This window comes from Trichoderma atroviride, chromosome 2 (assembly GCF_020647795.1).
Source record: "Trichoderma atroviride chromosome 2, complete sequence".
Taxonomy (NCBI): Eukaryota; Fungi; Ascomycota; class Sordariomycetes; order Hypocreales; family Hypocreaceae; genus Trichoderma; species Trichoderma atroviride.
In genome coordinates this window covers 5,172,764-5,186,506 of record NC_089401.1, presented here as the reverse complement: position 1 = coordinate 5,186,506, position 13,743 = coordinate 5,172,764, and the positions used below count along the sequence as shown (strand labels likewise).

Sequence of the window (13,743 nt, the reverse complement as noted above, 5' to 3'; positions counted from 1 at the left end):
CAAGAATGGCAAAAAGCAAAAGAAGTAGTCGAACCGGGAATCGAACCCGGGTCTAGCGCGTGTGAAGCGCTCATACTAACCGTTATACGATTCGACCATTTAGAATCCATTTGATGGTGGGGAATGGGCGTAATACAATATATGAAGGATGATAATGTGGAGGTGATATCGTGAGAATTTTATGGAGTGGTGGAGATCGCCTACCTATACATGGCGCTAGCCGAATTAAGCATTTCCCAATGAGGCAAGGCAATGCTCTTCGCCATACGATACCACTTTACACGTACAGGACGAACTGCGGTATTAGTTATGTATTTGAAGTTGCATGGCGGAGTCTCGTTAGATAGCAGCCTGGCTCGAGAGTTAAGCTGTAGATGGTTGATTCAGGAATTCCAAGCTTTGCTATGAACCTATCGATAAACATGGCCTGACCGGTTTGCTTAAATCTCCCTCCTAAATTGGCCCAGCAATCGGGCGATGTCAGCGTTAGGAAAGGGCAACGCTTGGGCTGAAGTGAATAAACCACAGCAAGTTCCCAAGAAATTCCCGATGAGCAGAAGACTACCGTTCATCTCCGTGTAAAATTGGCGGTGAAAACATTAGCAACAACCTGATCTTTGTCCCCCATCTACTGCACCTGGCGACGCAACTCTTCCTACCACGCCCAGCAGTGAGAACCTCTGTACAATACTTGGCGACAACACTGCTGTTATTGCACCTGGCGATGAAGGTCGTCTTGCGTGGCCAAGGCTTATTCGCGTTGGACCACAGCCCCTCAAGTCACAAATCATGTTACATCATTTGGAAGCTATCCATCCATATGTTATAAAAGGAGATCGTATTGCATACATATATGCTTTATTGCAACATCCACTAACTTTGCGAAAAGAAGAACCCTCCAATCCTTTTACCGCTTATAGCAGCATGGTTGAACAGCATGAAATAGGGTAGTATCCAAGCTCGCCAGGGTTGATAAAGACGGATATATAATGCACTCAGTCATGTGGCTAGCTTGGAGCACATTTTCCATAGCACATTACCTCATGTAACTTAAGAGGAGCCATTTCGTCCGAGGCCGGAGAGCGACATCGCTTTGAATTGGGCAATTCTATAACACGCGGTCAGTCAATATTATCTAAACCGCCCATGCAACTTATTATTAGACGACATTGTTCTACCGTTTGCAAGCATGGAGTTTGCAGGCGACAGTCCTTGCATATGCGTAAATGAGAGGACAATGGACTTGTCCTTTCGAATACAATCAGACGCGCGTCTAAAGAGACGTGGTTGATCTAGCTTGCAAGTAGACGGGAAAAATGCTCATGGAGAACGAAGAGATGTCTGAAGATGGTAGATCTAGCTTGAAAGTGGGTTGATGTGTTTTAGAATTAGCTACCCAGATATATTATGGTTGCCCATCTTTATTCCGTATCTCGTAGGGGACCCCTTGTGTCCGTAGTAGTACAGCTCACGAATAAACCACAGCGTTCTAGCTTCAATCACCAGAGTCACCCAAATGGGATATATTTCAGGTTCCTGATTATGAAATGTCGCCAATCTCCTGCACAGAAGCCCTGTGGAACCGGCTCATAGAATGAGTGACCATCTCATCTCTTGTTGGGATGGCCTCGTATCCCATGCAAGGATGTATGCCCGAAAGATGTCTGCGCCCGTGCCCCATTGATCGTTGAGGCTCTAGGGTCGGTTTCCTGCAATGCGAATTTTCGTTGAAAGCGGCGGCGATTTCGATTCCTTATTCTTCGTCGGCTTTCTTGGAGGAGTTCCTCGAGCCAGCGGTTGCGCTTTCGAGGGGCTGGAGGGAGGGCAAAAGGGGCTTTCTTGGCCAGTGGTTGGGAGGGCGTGATGAAATTTTGCGAAAAGCGGGCGAACCGGAATGGGTCTGCAGAAGGTCCAGTAGCAGTCTTGAATTTTCCGTGGTATGTATCAAGGTCTTCGTTTGTTCCAATAAAGTCGAGGACCTCTTTGAATGCTTTGTAGTCTTCCTCCGCCGGGCCGTTGGGACCTTCAACAACCGAACGCAGCATCCTGCTAACAATAACAAGAAGGCTTACTGCTCCCAACGCATTCTCTTCATCTTCGCCAGGGATAAAACGCAGATTTCCCGGTGCGCCCTCGAGGGACACGAGGCGATTATCGACCGCGGTGGGTGTGCCGAGATTGGTGCCCGAGGTATTGGCAGTGTTGACGACGGTTCGCCTATGTGAACGTAGCTTATGGCCCTTCTTGAGCGTGCTGGCTTGTTGGCTGTTCATTGTTTTGAATCTTCCGCCTTTCTTAGCTACATGTTCTTGGCCTGTAGACTCGCTGATGTCGTCTGGTAAATAACTTACGAGAAAGAGGGAATAGAAAATTGCGGTTGGTATTCTTGTTAGTCTTGTTAGTCTTGTTCGTCCGCGAGGAGCGCGCTGACGAGAGTGCTCTTATCTTCTTCATGCGAAAGAGGAAGCTTTTGAGCTGCAAGCAAGATAAAGAGGCCCTTTTCTAAGATCTGGGAAATGTCGGTTGAGATTCCTATTGTTGAGGTCAAGTGGCCTTGGTTCAATGGCAAGCCAGCCCCACATCCTGTGTGGTGTCGTTCCGTTTGTTGTGCCCTTGGGGCTTGGGAGAGATATCACGAAGTCAGTGATCGTTGGGCTAATTGATCACCCTTTGTTGTTCACATCCTATAATATGATAAAGTGGGGCGGGAATTGTACGAAAATAGATCTTACAAAGAAGAAATGAGATCACCATAAATAAAAAGGAAAAGACAAGAAAAGAACCATCACAGCGCCGCTAGCCGAGAAGGGAGCACACTCTCTGATAGATACTTTATCACCAGTATATAGAAACGCTGAGCTGGAAGTACCTTTGAAAGAGGGTTCCCATACACACCACCGCTTGAACATCAGCGAAAGCATTTGCACGCCCACGCACAGACCGTGGCTATATCTACTCTTCCTTTCTTCTCTCCAAGATTCCTTTCCTCTTCACCTCTTTTCCTCTTCTATCTTTGTCCTCCTTCTACAAGACACTCTACTTGGCTGCACCCCAGCCAACTTGAAGCATCCTGCCACCTAATACATGTAAGACTCGAGTCACCAGACTGCATATTTAGTACGCAAGACCAAGCGACAACCACCACTAACAGTGAACAAGTAGGGGAAAAGAAGAATACGACCCAGGCTCAAATCACAAGATGGATCAGGAACTGACTAGAGCCCGAATGCCTTTTGACATGAGGCTTCATGTCCCGCCTATAGCACAAGCCTCCTACGCTGCAGACCACTACCATGCAATGAAGAGACTGGTATCTGAGGGATACATAACGATAAAGCCAAACGCAAAGCTCAGGTTGGGACCACGTGGGCTTTGGGAAGCTGACGGGCAATCTCCTCTCGCACAAACAATAGCGCGAGAGATGAGTCCGCTTGAGTCATACATCTCTGTAGATACCGTCAAGCCTAAAACGTCACTTGGGTCCAATCACTCGCATGGCGACCGGGACTGTGGCCGGAGTTGGGAAGGCCAAGTTCACATTCTCACCCTAATGAGCCGGATGAACGGGATACTTGCAACAAAGCATTACAACGCTCACCCGGCGTGGACTAGATTACAAGAAAAGTTGGAGGAAAATCCAAGCCGTATCGATTGGACCACAGAGGCTCTAAAGGTAGCCATAATGCAAGCAAACAAGGAAGAACTCGAAGACTGGGACGCTTTCAACGTGACTCGTGCATATCTCTCAGACAGCATCCCCGAATTTGGACACGTAGCGTCCGTGGATGCTCTCGTGGAAGCATTTTGTCACTTCTGTGGCCACCCTACGTCCGGGCCTTTCTTTCCAGGAGGGACCCTCGGAGATGAAGATATGGAAGCTCAAAGAGTGAAAGCACTGAAGCAAGTTGCACAGATGAAAGATCCATCAAACGCAGCCGCAATAATGCACTACATCACGTTGGTACAGATTGCCAGGAAGTCTCGCCAAGTAGGACCAGACATTTTCCCTGTCATGGAAGACCTTTATGACTACCTGGCTGTAATGATTCACAAGAGGATGCTAGGGGATCGTATGATGGAACTTATTCACCGCTGATCAGCAAGGGAAGGTTGGCGAGAAACCTTTTTTCTCTCCCTAGGAGTTTTGAGGGAGCACTTTATATTTATTTTGCTTTTTCTACTTTGACGAGATATGAGGGAGCCTCTTTCTTTCTTTCTTTCTAAGTTATCTTTACGAGTATCCATTTTATTTCCCGCGACATTGAGAACACTGGCTGGATTCGTTTTATTCTCGACACTTTTTCTTTTTTTAACCCGCTGGGTTCACGTTCTCTCTAAGACATGGAGAGAATATTCTGAGCAGGTGTTTCTATTCTTTCTGGACTCGCTTTAATACTAGGCATTGAGGGAGAGCATGCTGCGTGCATTATATTTCTGAAATTCATTTCATTAATGGTCCCCTTCTATTCTAAGCTCGCTTTATTCCGAAAACTCCACCCTTTTACTGCTATCAACAATTCAATTGACTTTTCCCTCATGACCAACGTGACTCCAAACATTGTTCTAGAATTCCTTCCCGATGACACAAAATAGCCTGTCCACTGCAAACACCAGATCTGTGTAATAAGGGAATCCTAATTGTCAAATGTACCGCAGCCTACACGGTTCTTTTTGGTCCTACTTGACCAGTTTGCCCAGCAAGCAGCATATATACGTACTACACGTTTTCTCGCCACTTGCACAATAAAATATATCAGACATTGATGTCATGATATGATAGGCCCTTGCATAGGATTCAAGATTTGACGGCGACTTATTCCTAGACTTCATACATGCACCTGAGACATATGACGGTGTTGCGCGTTGATTCGCATGTCCAGGCACTCGTATAAATGCTAATTGCCAACTCGCCCAAGTTCAGGGCAGGGTAGCAATCAAATGATGCCTGGAAGGTGCTACTTCAAAGACTCCCTTGCCGGATATCACCAGACACAGAAATAAACATTCCCGAGGTTCGCTAGCAAACTCTACGTACAAGCCCTGCACGCGAGGTAGAAAAAGGAGCTGCGAGGACGCAACCTCGTCCATGTCCTTGACCATCACCACCCTCATACCTACAAAACACTATTATAACTTCCTATTCGCCAATCATCGTTGCAATGTTATACAAAACCACCTTTATCCTCCTCGCCCTCACCACCTGCATCCTGGCCCGTCCCCCAGACGTCACCTTTCTCTGCAACGAAATGCCCGAAATCTGCACAAACATGTGCTGGGCCGTCCGCTGCGCCCAGCCCTCCTTCTCGCAGACCTTTTCCCTCGATCCCGGCGGCTACGGGCCTGGCTCGCAAAACGAGAGCACCGCCATCTCGGCCAGCTGCCGCGTCAACAACCTGTGCGGCAACCTCCACGGCCTCAACAAGACGGGCCACCGCGACCATCCGTTCAGCGCTTGCAACGTCTATCCGTTTTCTATCTCTACAGAGGGGAGCCCTCTTCCTCCTATCACGATTCCTTCTGCTTCGCAAGTCTCGAGATGTGTTCCTGAGGCAGAGCAGTGCGAGCAGCGCACTCAGCTTGAACTGCTTGCGCAGCGATTGCAGAAGCAGCAGCAACACGGTGGGCAGCAAGGCCTACGCCAGCTGTCTATCAACTTTGGCAATCCTGGAGGCATCAAGTACTGCAACAACGACCCTTGCGTGAATGATGGGTTCGAGGTCCAAAACAGCTCCGACAGGAGGCGATCCGAGGCGCCCCTCTTCAAGTACTACAAGACAAGGTCCGGCATAACCATAGCTTCACTCGACGACATTGACATGCCATCTTCCATTACGCGTCGTGTGGGTAGTGGCGAGTCGATTCCTTCTGGGTTTCGCACCTGGTTTGAACAGTCACGCGAGGTGACGGTGCACATGGTGGAGGATGCTGTCACGCAGCGTCTATCCGCCCAGCCATTCGTGGGATGAAGGTATTTGGCAGTGGACAGCCTGAATGATGGGCCAATCACATCTTTTGGACTCGCAGTGAAAATAGAATGAGAGAAAAGAAGAATAAATGTGTTTCCTATGCCAAGTTCGTAACGACTCAAATATGACTCCAATGATTGTCCCTGGGGTATCTCAGCTTCCCAACGCTTGATTTTCAAAAGAATAAACGCCTATATCCATAAATAAGTGCTTCAAGCCAGAATATCCTCCACCGCCTATTTGATATGCACCTCCAATGTGTCCATGTCGTTGATATCAACATCCTCCATAGTCTGGTGCTCTTCAAGTCGGTCGCCGTCAAACCATATGCCCACGTCCTTGCTTGACGGAATATTCCTCTGAGTCCGAAACCCAACAATGAGAGTCTCGACGGTAGTTTCCAGCCGGACAGTCAATTTGACAGCCTCCATATCCTTGGCTCTGAGCACGATGCGCAGCTTAGTCTCCTTGGCTGGCTCTTCTTGCGTCGATTCCTCGTCTGATAGCTCGCCCGCCTCTCTCTTCATACGTAGCTCTTCTTCAAGTTCCATCCGCTGGAAGCCTTCCGTCGTCCACGCTTCAAAGACCACCTTTGTTCGTCCGTCTTGCAAACCCCCCTTGGCATATTCGTCGGCAATGATTTTGCCGTCACCTTGCGGTCGGATCCCCAGCCCAAGCAGTGAAGAATACGTATACACCTTCTTTCGCTGCCATGTCAAGATGATTTCTTCGGCTGAAACGATTGGTAGCTCTGGGTGCTTATTCCTTTCTTGAAGCGCAAACCAGCTATCGCGTATCAGGCGAATGGGTCTATCAAACTGATACTTCATAATGGCGACTTTGGTGCCGGGAATGTTGGATCTGACCAGAATATCAGCTGCCGCATCCTTCTTGGCGGCCTTGTCAGACTCCATCTGCATCATGTCTTTGTTGCGAGCACGTTGTTCCTCAGCCTTGCGGACATAGTCGGCAAACTCGTCATCGTCATCGTCTTCAATCTCCGTCGCCGCTTGAGGTTTGGGAGTAACGATTGGTGGCCCAGCGCCAACTATATCCGAGCCAACGATTTCGATACTATCCCCTCGTTGCCCAGACTCGGGCGCATTCGTGCCGGCGTTACCACCATCGAAATCAGAGTCAGAGTCAGAGCCAGAGTCGAGTGATATTATCGGAGCCTCGATCGGCATGACAGACTGCCTTTTGGGTCGTTTACTAGGAGTAGCGGTATTGGAATTTGGCAGCGTTGACTGCGATGGAGAATCGTTGAATGGATCGTCATCCATGGGCTCTACAGCTGATCGCTGCCGCTTGGACGACCTTGAACCTTGTTCCGAGTCACCTCTCGAGCGTTTCGAAGAAGGAGGAGTAGCTAATTTCCTGCTGGGACATTGTTAGCAACTGAGGACGTCGGCGGATAATAGCGGCGTAAACCCACCTGACGCTGTCCTCGTCCATTGTCAGCGACTCGTCCACCGGGGTTGCTTGAGTCGTCTTGGCGGCCACTGGCAGAGCTGAAGGACCCTCCTCGTCTGAATCCAAGAGCCGTCTCCCCGTATCCGAGAGGCGACGCTCTTCCGCCTGCTTCTGCTTCTTCCTCAGCTTTCGCGCTCTTTCGGCGGCCACGATGGATTCCATCTCCCTGGACTGGCGAAACAAGCCCAACCCGTCATCGTCCTCATCGTCGCTGCCTTCCTTCCGCTTGCCATTCTTTACAGAATCATCAGGCTTCGACTGCGGGACCGCCTTGCGCAAGGCTGTTGGTTTAAACGGGAGCTTCTTCTTAGCTGGCGCAGCGGCGGCTGCTTCACTCATGGCGAAGATTTGTTCGGGGCGATCTGGCCGCCGTGACCAAACCGAAAATTGGCGGCGAAGCCTGCAAAAAAGAGAACAAGAGAAGCTCCAGAAACAAAAGAGGTGTGAGGCCGGTGGAATGGCTGCCCGGCGCGGCGCACAAAGAGACAAGTACAATGTATCTTTGAAGCGGGAGTGGCATGACGATCTCTTTGGGGGAGCTCCAATAAATACTGTGATGCGCGCACCGCTGTTTACAGCGCCCAATTGGAAATTTACGGGGACTTGTTAGGGGCTTTCACAGGCGCGGTGCACCGCTGCTAGCTGCCATGGTGGGGTTACAGTGCGAACCGAGCCGCATTCCTTTCAGCCGCCTATCTGAGCACAAGTACCTTTTTTGGGTTATCTTATCGAGCCTTGCTGGCGCAGGCCAAACTTCCCCACGACAAAAGCAGGCCGCCTAAACGTTCCTTAAAACCACAAACCACCACACCAAGCAACGTCATGGAGAACAGCAGCATCTCACAGGGCGAGGGCAAGGACCCGTCCAGCTTCCTCAGCGATATCATCGGCAACTCTGTCGTTGTGAAGCTCAATTCCGGCGTCGTTTACAAGGGTGAGTTCTTGCTGTCCCAGGCGTTTGGCTCTCTCGTGAGAAGCTTAGGGTGATCTGACTTGTTGCGATTTATAGGAGAACTGCAATCTGTGGACGGATACATGAACATTGCGCTGGAGAAGACGGTGGAATATGTCAATGGCGCGAAGCGGAGGGAGTATGGAGATACCTTTGTGCGAGGCAACAATGGTGAGTGAAGCAGAATCTGGATGACCAACTATCAAATGAGATGAGCTAACTTTTTGGGTAGTCATGTATATTTCAGCGGACTCATAAATTTTAAACAAGAGAATTATATTTAATTGCAATCAACGTTACTTTGAGGCTCTACAGCAGTCTACCGCTCATCTGATCCATGACATTGCTATAGATATTAAGGCCATCCTCACAGCTTCTTACTCCACGCCAAAAGCGTCACCCCATGCACGCCCACCTCGCCCTTGTCATTCACCTCGCCATTCTCACTATTCACCTCCTCATCAAACTTGGCCTTGAACGTGGCCTTGTCCTCGCCCTCCAAGGTATACACATGGCTGAGCGTGTGCACCCGGCTCCACACCGCATCCTTGTCCAGCCAGACTGTCCACGGGACCTTCTCCTCGCCGATTGGCGTCGAGAACAGCGGCTTTTCGAGCTTCGCCTGGCGCTCGAACACCAGCGGCCATTTGTTGTGGCGGAATCGAGGGGGGGCCAAAGTCTGGGAGGGCAAAGATGCGGGCGTTGAGTGCCTCTGCCCATTTGCTGCTGGCTGGCCACGATGCTGGCTTGTTATCTGTTGTGCGGATGTCAGTCCCAATGTCATCAGCGTCAAATACAAAATGAACTTGCAATCTTCGACGTTCCAAATCATTCCCACCGTGCCTCCTGGCTTGAGTACTCGATGAATCTCCGCCAATGAAGCCTCAGTCGCAAACCTTGAACTGATTAGTACATCCAACTGATTTCACTACCCTTCATTAGACTTACCAGTGAAACGCCTGAGCAATCACAACCCCATCCGCCCACCCATCCTCAACATCCATCTTCTCAGCAGTCCCCTCCTTCGCTATCACCCCTCTCAGCCCCTTCTCAACCAGCGTCTCCCTCATCGACCCCGTAGGCTCCACCGCCAGGATCTCATACTCCTCCGGCCGAGCTGCCAGCAGCTCCGTAAACTTGCCCGTGCCGGCTGCGAGGTCAATGATCCTCGCCTTGGACTTGCCCGCCACGCCAAGATGAGCCAGGAGGCTCTGAACAGCTTCGGCAGGGTACGACGGCCGGTGCGTGTCGTAGGCTTTGGCGTCTTTGAAGCCGGTTGACGAGGCTTGTAGGTATTCTGCAGACGCCATTTTTTTTTTGTTTGCTTTACCGAACGAACCTGTTGCAATATTTTACTTAAAAGTCTTGGAATCTAGAAAATGCGAGATTTCGTCTTCACTATATAGCCCCAATCTCTCAACATCGAGCTTTCAACCTCATGCCCACTAAAGCGGAGGTCTGACGCCAATTCCGCACTTATTCCCGTGCCGGTGTGCCGGGTCGGCGTGGGCAAGTGCCGATGCTGTGACTCTTTTCTCGAATCAACTGACGAGATGGCGACAGATGGATTGCGTGTTTGACTCTAATTTTCTGTATGTGGAGAGCACATGGCAGGTGAATATCACTTCTAGATCTGGTGGATTATGGATGGTAGTCGTTTTTTTCGTGTTCAGTATTTCTTTGTCTGATAATTTAGCTAGTATTTGCAAATGGCCCGCATGGCAAAATCTAAGTCCTCGATTTCTTTCTTTCTTATAAAACATAACTCATGAACGGCGTGAAAAATAGACATCAAGTCATTATAACCACGTGAAAATCATGGCCCCGCCAGGGGGCCTTCAGTATTCTTCCCCCTCCCCCCCCCATTTCTTGCATCATTAATTGCGTACTGGCTTATAGAACTGCGATTTCTTCTGTAGCCTGGAAGGGCCTGGCTGTGGTCGTTGGCCGGCCACCTCTGCGCTCTCTGCATCAGAGCTGCTGTATCCGTGGTCCCAAACTGCAGACGGAGGGGCATCGTAGAATTCGTTTGTCCCGGTTCTGGAGATGTCAGAGTAGTATTCGGTGGATCCCTGAAGGATTGGCTTCGAGCTAGCATAAGAGTTCCTCGAATGGGGAGCCACAAAGTCGCCCATGGATGACGAGGCCATGCTGTTGCGGTTGGTAGAGGAGCTGCGAGGAGCCATTTGGCGAGCAATGCTTCGTCGCTGAGCATCGAGTGACCCCTTGGGTGTATTGGAATAATCCATCGGCTGCTGGACCCGAGGCTGTCGTGCATCATTCACATCGGCATCGTCAGCTCGCTGGGGTGTCGAAGAGCCCGATGTAGGTGTCGTCTGCGGAGGTGACGACGATGAAGCCGTCTCGGCAATGTCCACCGACATGTAACGAGCCTTTCCTTTGCCCTTTTCCTTCAACTTTGCCTTTAGGCCGGTAGGGTCGCCAACAAGGGTGGGAGAAGAGGCGGCATGGCTGGAGCCAGGTGTGTTGGGCCTTGATATCCAGATGCCTTCCACTTCGATGCCACTTTGTATTGCGCGCACCCCAAAGGGGATATCGGTGATGCCGCGAGCGTTGATACCGCAATACCGCATCTCGGCCAATCGTACGCGCCGTTCTTCGTCAACCAATTCGAGCCTTGCAATTTTGCGGTTCGTCCACCACAGCCGTACCAGCCCAAAGGCGAAGACTAACACGATGGCGCATGCCAAGACCTATATCAAGGTGGGTTAGAAATTCAACTTGCTAGCAGAGCAAAGAAATATGATGAAGCAGGGCAATTTGTTAGATTTCAAACACTTACAAAGCTCATTTCTTCCCACAACTCCCACCCAGTGAAGAAGGCACCCATGTTGACGAACTCTGTTGGAGGTTGCGGCCCGCCACGAGCAGCCAGCGACAGGCAAGAAGAAGTGGCCTGGAATCTGCAGAGATATTTCTTTAACAATCAAAAGAATTTCCAGCCTTGTTAAAATAGAAATCTCGTGAAAGAGACTGGGCGTGAAAAAAAAAAAAAAAAGACGACTGTATGTGTTAAGACCCAAAGGTGGCTCGAGAGCAATCCACGTGGCGATGGTGGGATGTTGAGAAATCTCGAGTCTTGGGAGGAGCAACAGAGGTCGCAGCTGCTGGTTTAAGAGAGTGAGAGAGAAAAAAAAGAACGAGAGCCTGGCTTGAATCCAGACAAAATGGTAAGCGAGTGGTTTAATCGGCAGCAAAAGAAGGCAACAATGCAACAAAGAGAGGAAAAAGATAATGGGCATTTTTGAACAAAAATAGCACTCCATCATATTTTTCTGCATCTCTCGTATCGCTTCGGCCGCATCCAAGGCCCGCTCGCCAAAAGCCCAAAGCCAGCATGTGCGGCACCAGATGCTGGTCCGGGATCTGCCCCTGCGGGCGAGCGAATGGATGGATTCAGAATGGCCTCATGCAGAGGACTTGGGATTATTGGGCCTTGTCTTGACACGGGAGGTGGTTTGTGGTTGGGGCGGTCCCGTGGAAACACAGCCCGCAAAAAAAGACCTGCAGCTTACTACCTCGTATGCGGTCTGTTGGCAAGTTCAGTGCCGATCTTGGAAAGGAAAACTGTCAAGGCATTACTAGCAGTGAGGGGGTTTGCTTGTTCAATGCCAATCGATCGGTCCGACAGGGTTGCAGTTCAGCTGGGGCGTGACACCAAAACGGTGGGAGTAAGAAAATGCCACCTCTACTACTATACTATTTCCAAGTGCCCTTGGAGACAGGAGAGACATGGCCACGCCATTGCAAGAGGTCAAAAGGGACGGCGAGGATGAAGGAAAAGTTGGAAAATCCCATCAGACGACGTACAGAGATTCAAATGTACGAGAGATGCATGGCGGCGCAATATGCACTTGCCAAGGTGACACCTGCAAGCCTCAACTCAAAAGAGCACCGAATCCGGCTTGCTTTTCCTTCATGTTCCTTTTCCCTCTCCTCTAGCATTTGCAGCATCTGGAGGCACCAATTCGGAGACTTTTTTGTGCAGGAGTCGGCAACTACTAGAGCACAAGAGATTCCTGTGCCGTGCGCCATTCATTGCAAGTGCCAGGGCTATAAGCCATCCCAGGCCAACATTGGGTTGTATCAGAACGAGGCAGTAGTTGACTGGCGAGATTTTTAGGCACAGAAGCTCTGCTGCGTGGCGGCAGGATTCACGGCGGCTTGACCACATCTGGAGCTCTCTGTTGTACCCAATTGCTAATTGCTGCTGAATGGTTGAACCGCAGATGCTGCTGTCCAACAACTGCCCTGCATGTGTCCCAAATAGGCCAACTGGTGGCGTTTTACTTGGGCCATGCAGGCAACGTATGATGGATCATGGTGGATGGGCAAGACAAAGAAGCGGGCATCGTCAGGCGGCTATTCCTCTTGATCAGGCTATTACATCTGTTGATTGCACAGGCATGCACCTGTTTCGGTGCGCAATGGTTGCCACGGGCCGTAGGTGGTGATGATGCGCAATCGCTTCGCTGCACGGCGCATGGCCACAGGCTCTTTGCGTTCCCAGTGCAGTATACGCTGCGCCCATCAAGGCAAATCCATCGCCAGCATAGCCCCTGTCTGCACGGCGCGGCCCCGGATTTGCAACAGAGAAGAGCATCCACGGCAAAGCGGGAGGCGGGGACAGTTTAGCATGTGCGGCGCCTGTTCTCCAGTAATCTGGGAGTGGTGACGGGTGATGAAGCTCCATCGAGGCGAGGAACGAGTTTGCACATGGCCTTTGCTGGTGGGAAAAGGCTTCCAAGAGGCCTTGGCATGGCGATCTCTGTCGATAGGCAAATTCGAGTGCCAGCTACTATGGCAAAGTCGGCCTTTAGTGCTGCAAGATGAGGTAATTATGCCATCCTCTTTGACAAAACCTGCACTGAGACCTTTTTGGGTGTTGGTGTTGGGACTCGAATCCGAATCCCGCAGCGCATTATTACTACAAGTATACGCACAGTAGCCTTGGTTCCGGATACTTACTGTCGGCACTCCACTCCCGCGCCTCTAGTTGTTGGCTAATAGCGCTATGCATCGTCATAGCAGTGCCAGCAGCGGCAGTTTGGCGGATAAAATCCCAGCCAGTCAACCCGAGACCGCTATTCGGGGGGATTTGCTACCGGGCTTTTCAGCGAGTCCGGGCGTGCCTGTTGGTGGCTCCACCAAGCTTCGATTTTTGGAGTCTGCTAGAGAGCGCGCAGTAGCAGCCGGAGCCGTCTTAGGCTGGCTGTTGGTACTAGCCCCGATGGCTTTTTGAAAGCAAAAGCCCCATCTGATGTGATGATGTGTGTGAGAAATGGAATCAAGACACGCAAGAGGGCGAAATGGGTGAGAAAATGGAATTGC

The 13,743-nt window shown here is 50.5% G+C and overlaps 7 protein-coding genes and 1 non-coding gene across 8 annotated transcripts; 3 read left to right on the top strand and 5 right to left on the bottom strand.

Moving 5' to 3' along the window:
* Window positions 1–25: 25 nt before the first annotated feature.
* Window positions 26–97, bottom strand: TrAtP1_004532. The gene has a single exon. It is a non-coding gene; the product is annotated as a tRNA-Val (tRNA).
* A 1,301-nt stretch (window positions 98–1,398) lies between these two features.
* Window positions 1,399–2,684, bottom strand: TrAtP1_004531 (uncharacterized protein). Its single transcript, XM_066112340.1, has 2 exons — window positions 2,352–2,684; window positions 1,399–2,283 (listed from the first exon to the last, which is right to left on the bottom strand). The coding sequence occupies exon 2, from the start codon at window positions 2,271–2,273 to the stop codon at window positions 1,608–1,610; it is 666 nt and encodes a 221-aa protein (XP_065968423.1). The 5' UTR covers window positions 2,274–2,283; window positions 2,352–2,684; the 3' UTR covers window positions 1,399–1,607.
* A 117-nt stretch (window positions 2,685–2,801) lies between these two features.
* Window positions 2,802–4,141, top strand: TrAtP1_004530 (uncharacterized protein). The gene is made up of 2 exons (XM_066112339.1): window positions 2,802–3,086; window positions 3,163–4,141. Coding segments are annotated over exons 1-2 (936 nt in total). The 5' UTR covers window positions 2,802–3,084; the 3' UTR covers window positions 4,097–4,141.
* Window positions 4,142–4,986: 845 nt separating this feature from the next.
* Window positions 4,987–7,935, bottom strand: TrAtP1_004528 (uncharacterized protein). Its single transcript, XM_066112338.1, has 2 exons — window positions 7,402–7,935; window positions 4,987–7,346 (listed from the first exon to the last, which is right to left on the bottom strand). The coding sequence occupies exons 1-2, from the start codon at window positions 7,776–7,778 to the stop codon at window positions 6,203–6,205; spliced, it is 1,521 nt and encodes a 506-aa protein (XP_065968421.1). The 5' UTR covers window positions 7,779–7,935; the 3' UTR covers window positions 4,987–6,202.
* Window positions 5,160–5,966, top strand: TrAtP1_004529 (uncharacterized protein; the record flags this gene model as incomplete). The annotated part of the gene is made up of 1 exon (XM_014084029.2): window positions 5,160–5,966. The coding sequence occupies one exon, from the start codon at window positions 5,160–5,162 to the stop codon at window positions 5,964–5,966; it is 807 nt and encodes a 268-aa protein (XP_013939504.2).
* A 326-nt stretch (window positions 7,936–8,261) lies between the features above and the next one.
* TrAtP1_004527 (uncharacterized protein) lies at window positions 8,262–8,649 on the top strand (the record flags this gene model as incomplete). Its single annotated transcript, XM_014084027.2, has 3 exons — window positions 8,262–8,373; window positions 8,449–8,562; window positions 8,624–8,649. The coding sequence occupies 3 exons, from the start codon at window positions 8,262–8,264 to the stop codon at window positions 8,647–8,649; spliced, it is 252 nt and encodes an 83-aa protein (XP_013939502.1).
* A 109-nt stretch (window positions 8,650–8,758) lies between these two features.
* On the bottom strand, window positions 8,759–9,701 carry TrAtP1_004526 (uncharacterized protein; the record flags this gene model as incomplete). The annotated part of the gene is made up of 2 exons (XM_066112337.1): window positions 8,759–9,287; window positions 9,340–9,701. 2 exons carry the CDS (start codon window positions 9,699–9,701, stop codon window positions 8,759–8,761), a joined length of 891 nt encoding a protein of 296 aa, XP_065968420.1.
* A 567-nt stretch (window positions 9,702–10,268) lies between these two features.
* TrAtP1_004525 (uncharacterized protein) lies at window positions 10,269–11,242 on the bottom strand (the record flags this gene model as incomplete). The annotated part of the gene is made up of 2 exons (XM_014084025.2): window positions 10,269–11,105; window positions 11,195–11,242. 2 exons carry the CDS (start codon window positions 11,240–11,242, stop codon window positions 10,269–10,271), a joined length of 885 nt encoding a protein of 294 aa, XP_013939500.2.
* Between the last annotated feature and the right edge of the window lie 2,501 nt (window positions 11,243–13,743).

Coding starts and splice junctions, on each gene's coding strand:
- TrAtP1_004528 (XM_066112338.1), bottom strand. CDS start 7,778: ATGAGTGAAGCAGCCGCCGCTGCGCCAGCTAAGAAGAAGCTCCCGTTT. Junction 7,347..7,401: donor ATGGACGAGGACAGCGTCAG/GTGGGTTTACGC, acceptor ACAATGTCCCAG/CAGGAAATTAGCTACTCCTC.
- TrAtP1_004531 (XM_066112340.1), bottom strand. CDS start 2,273: ATGAACAGCCAACAAGCCAGCACGCTCAAGAAGGGCCATAAGCTACGT.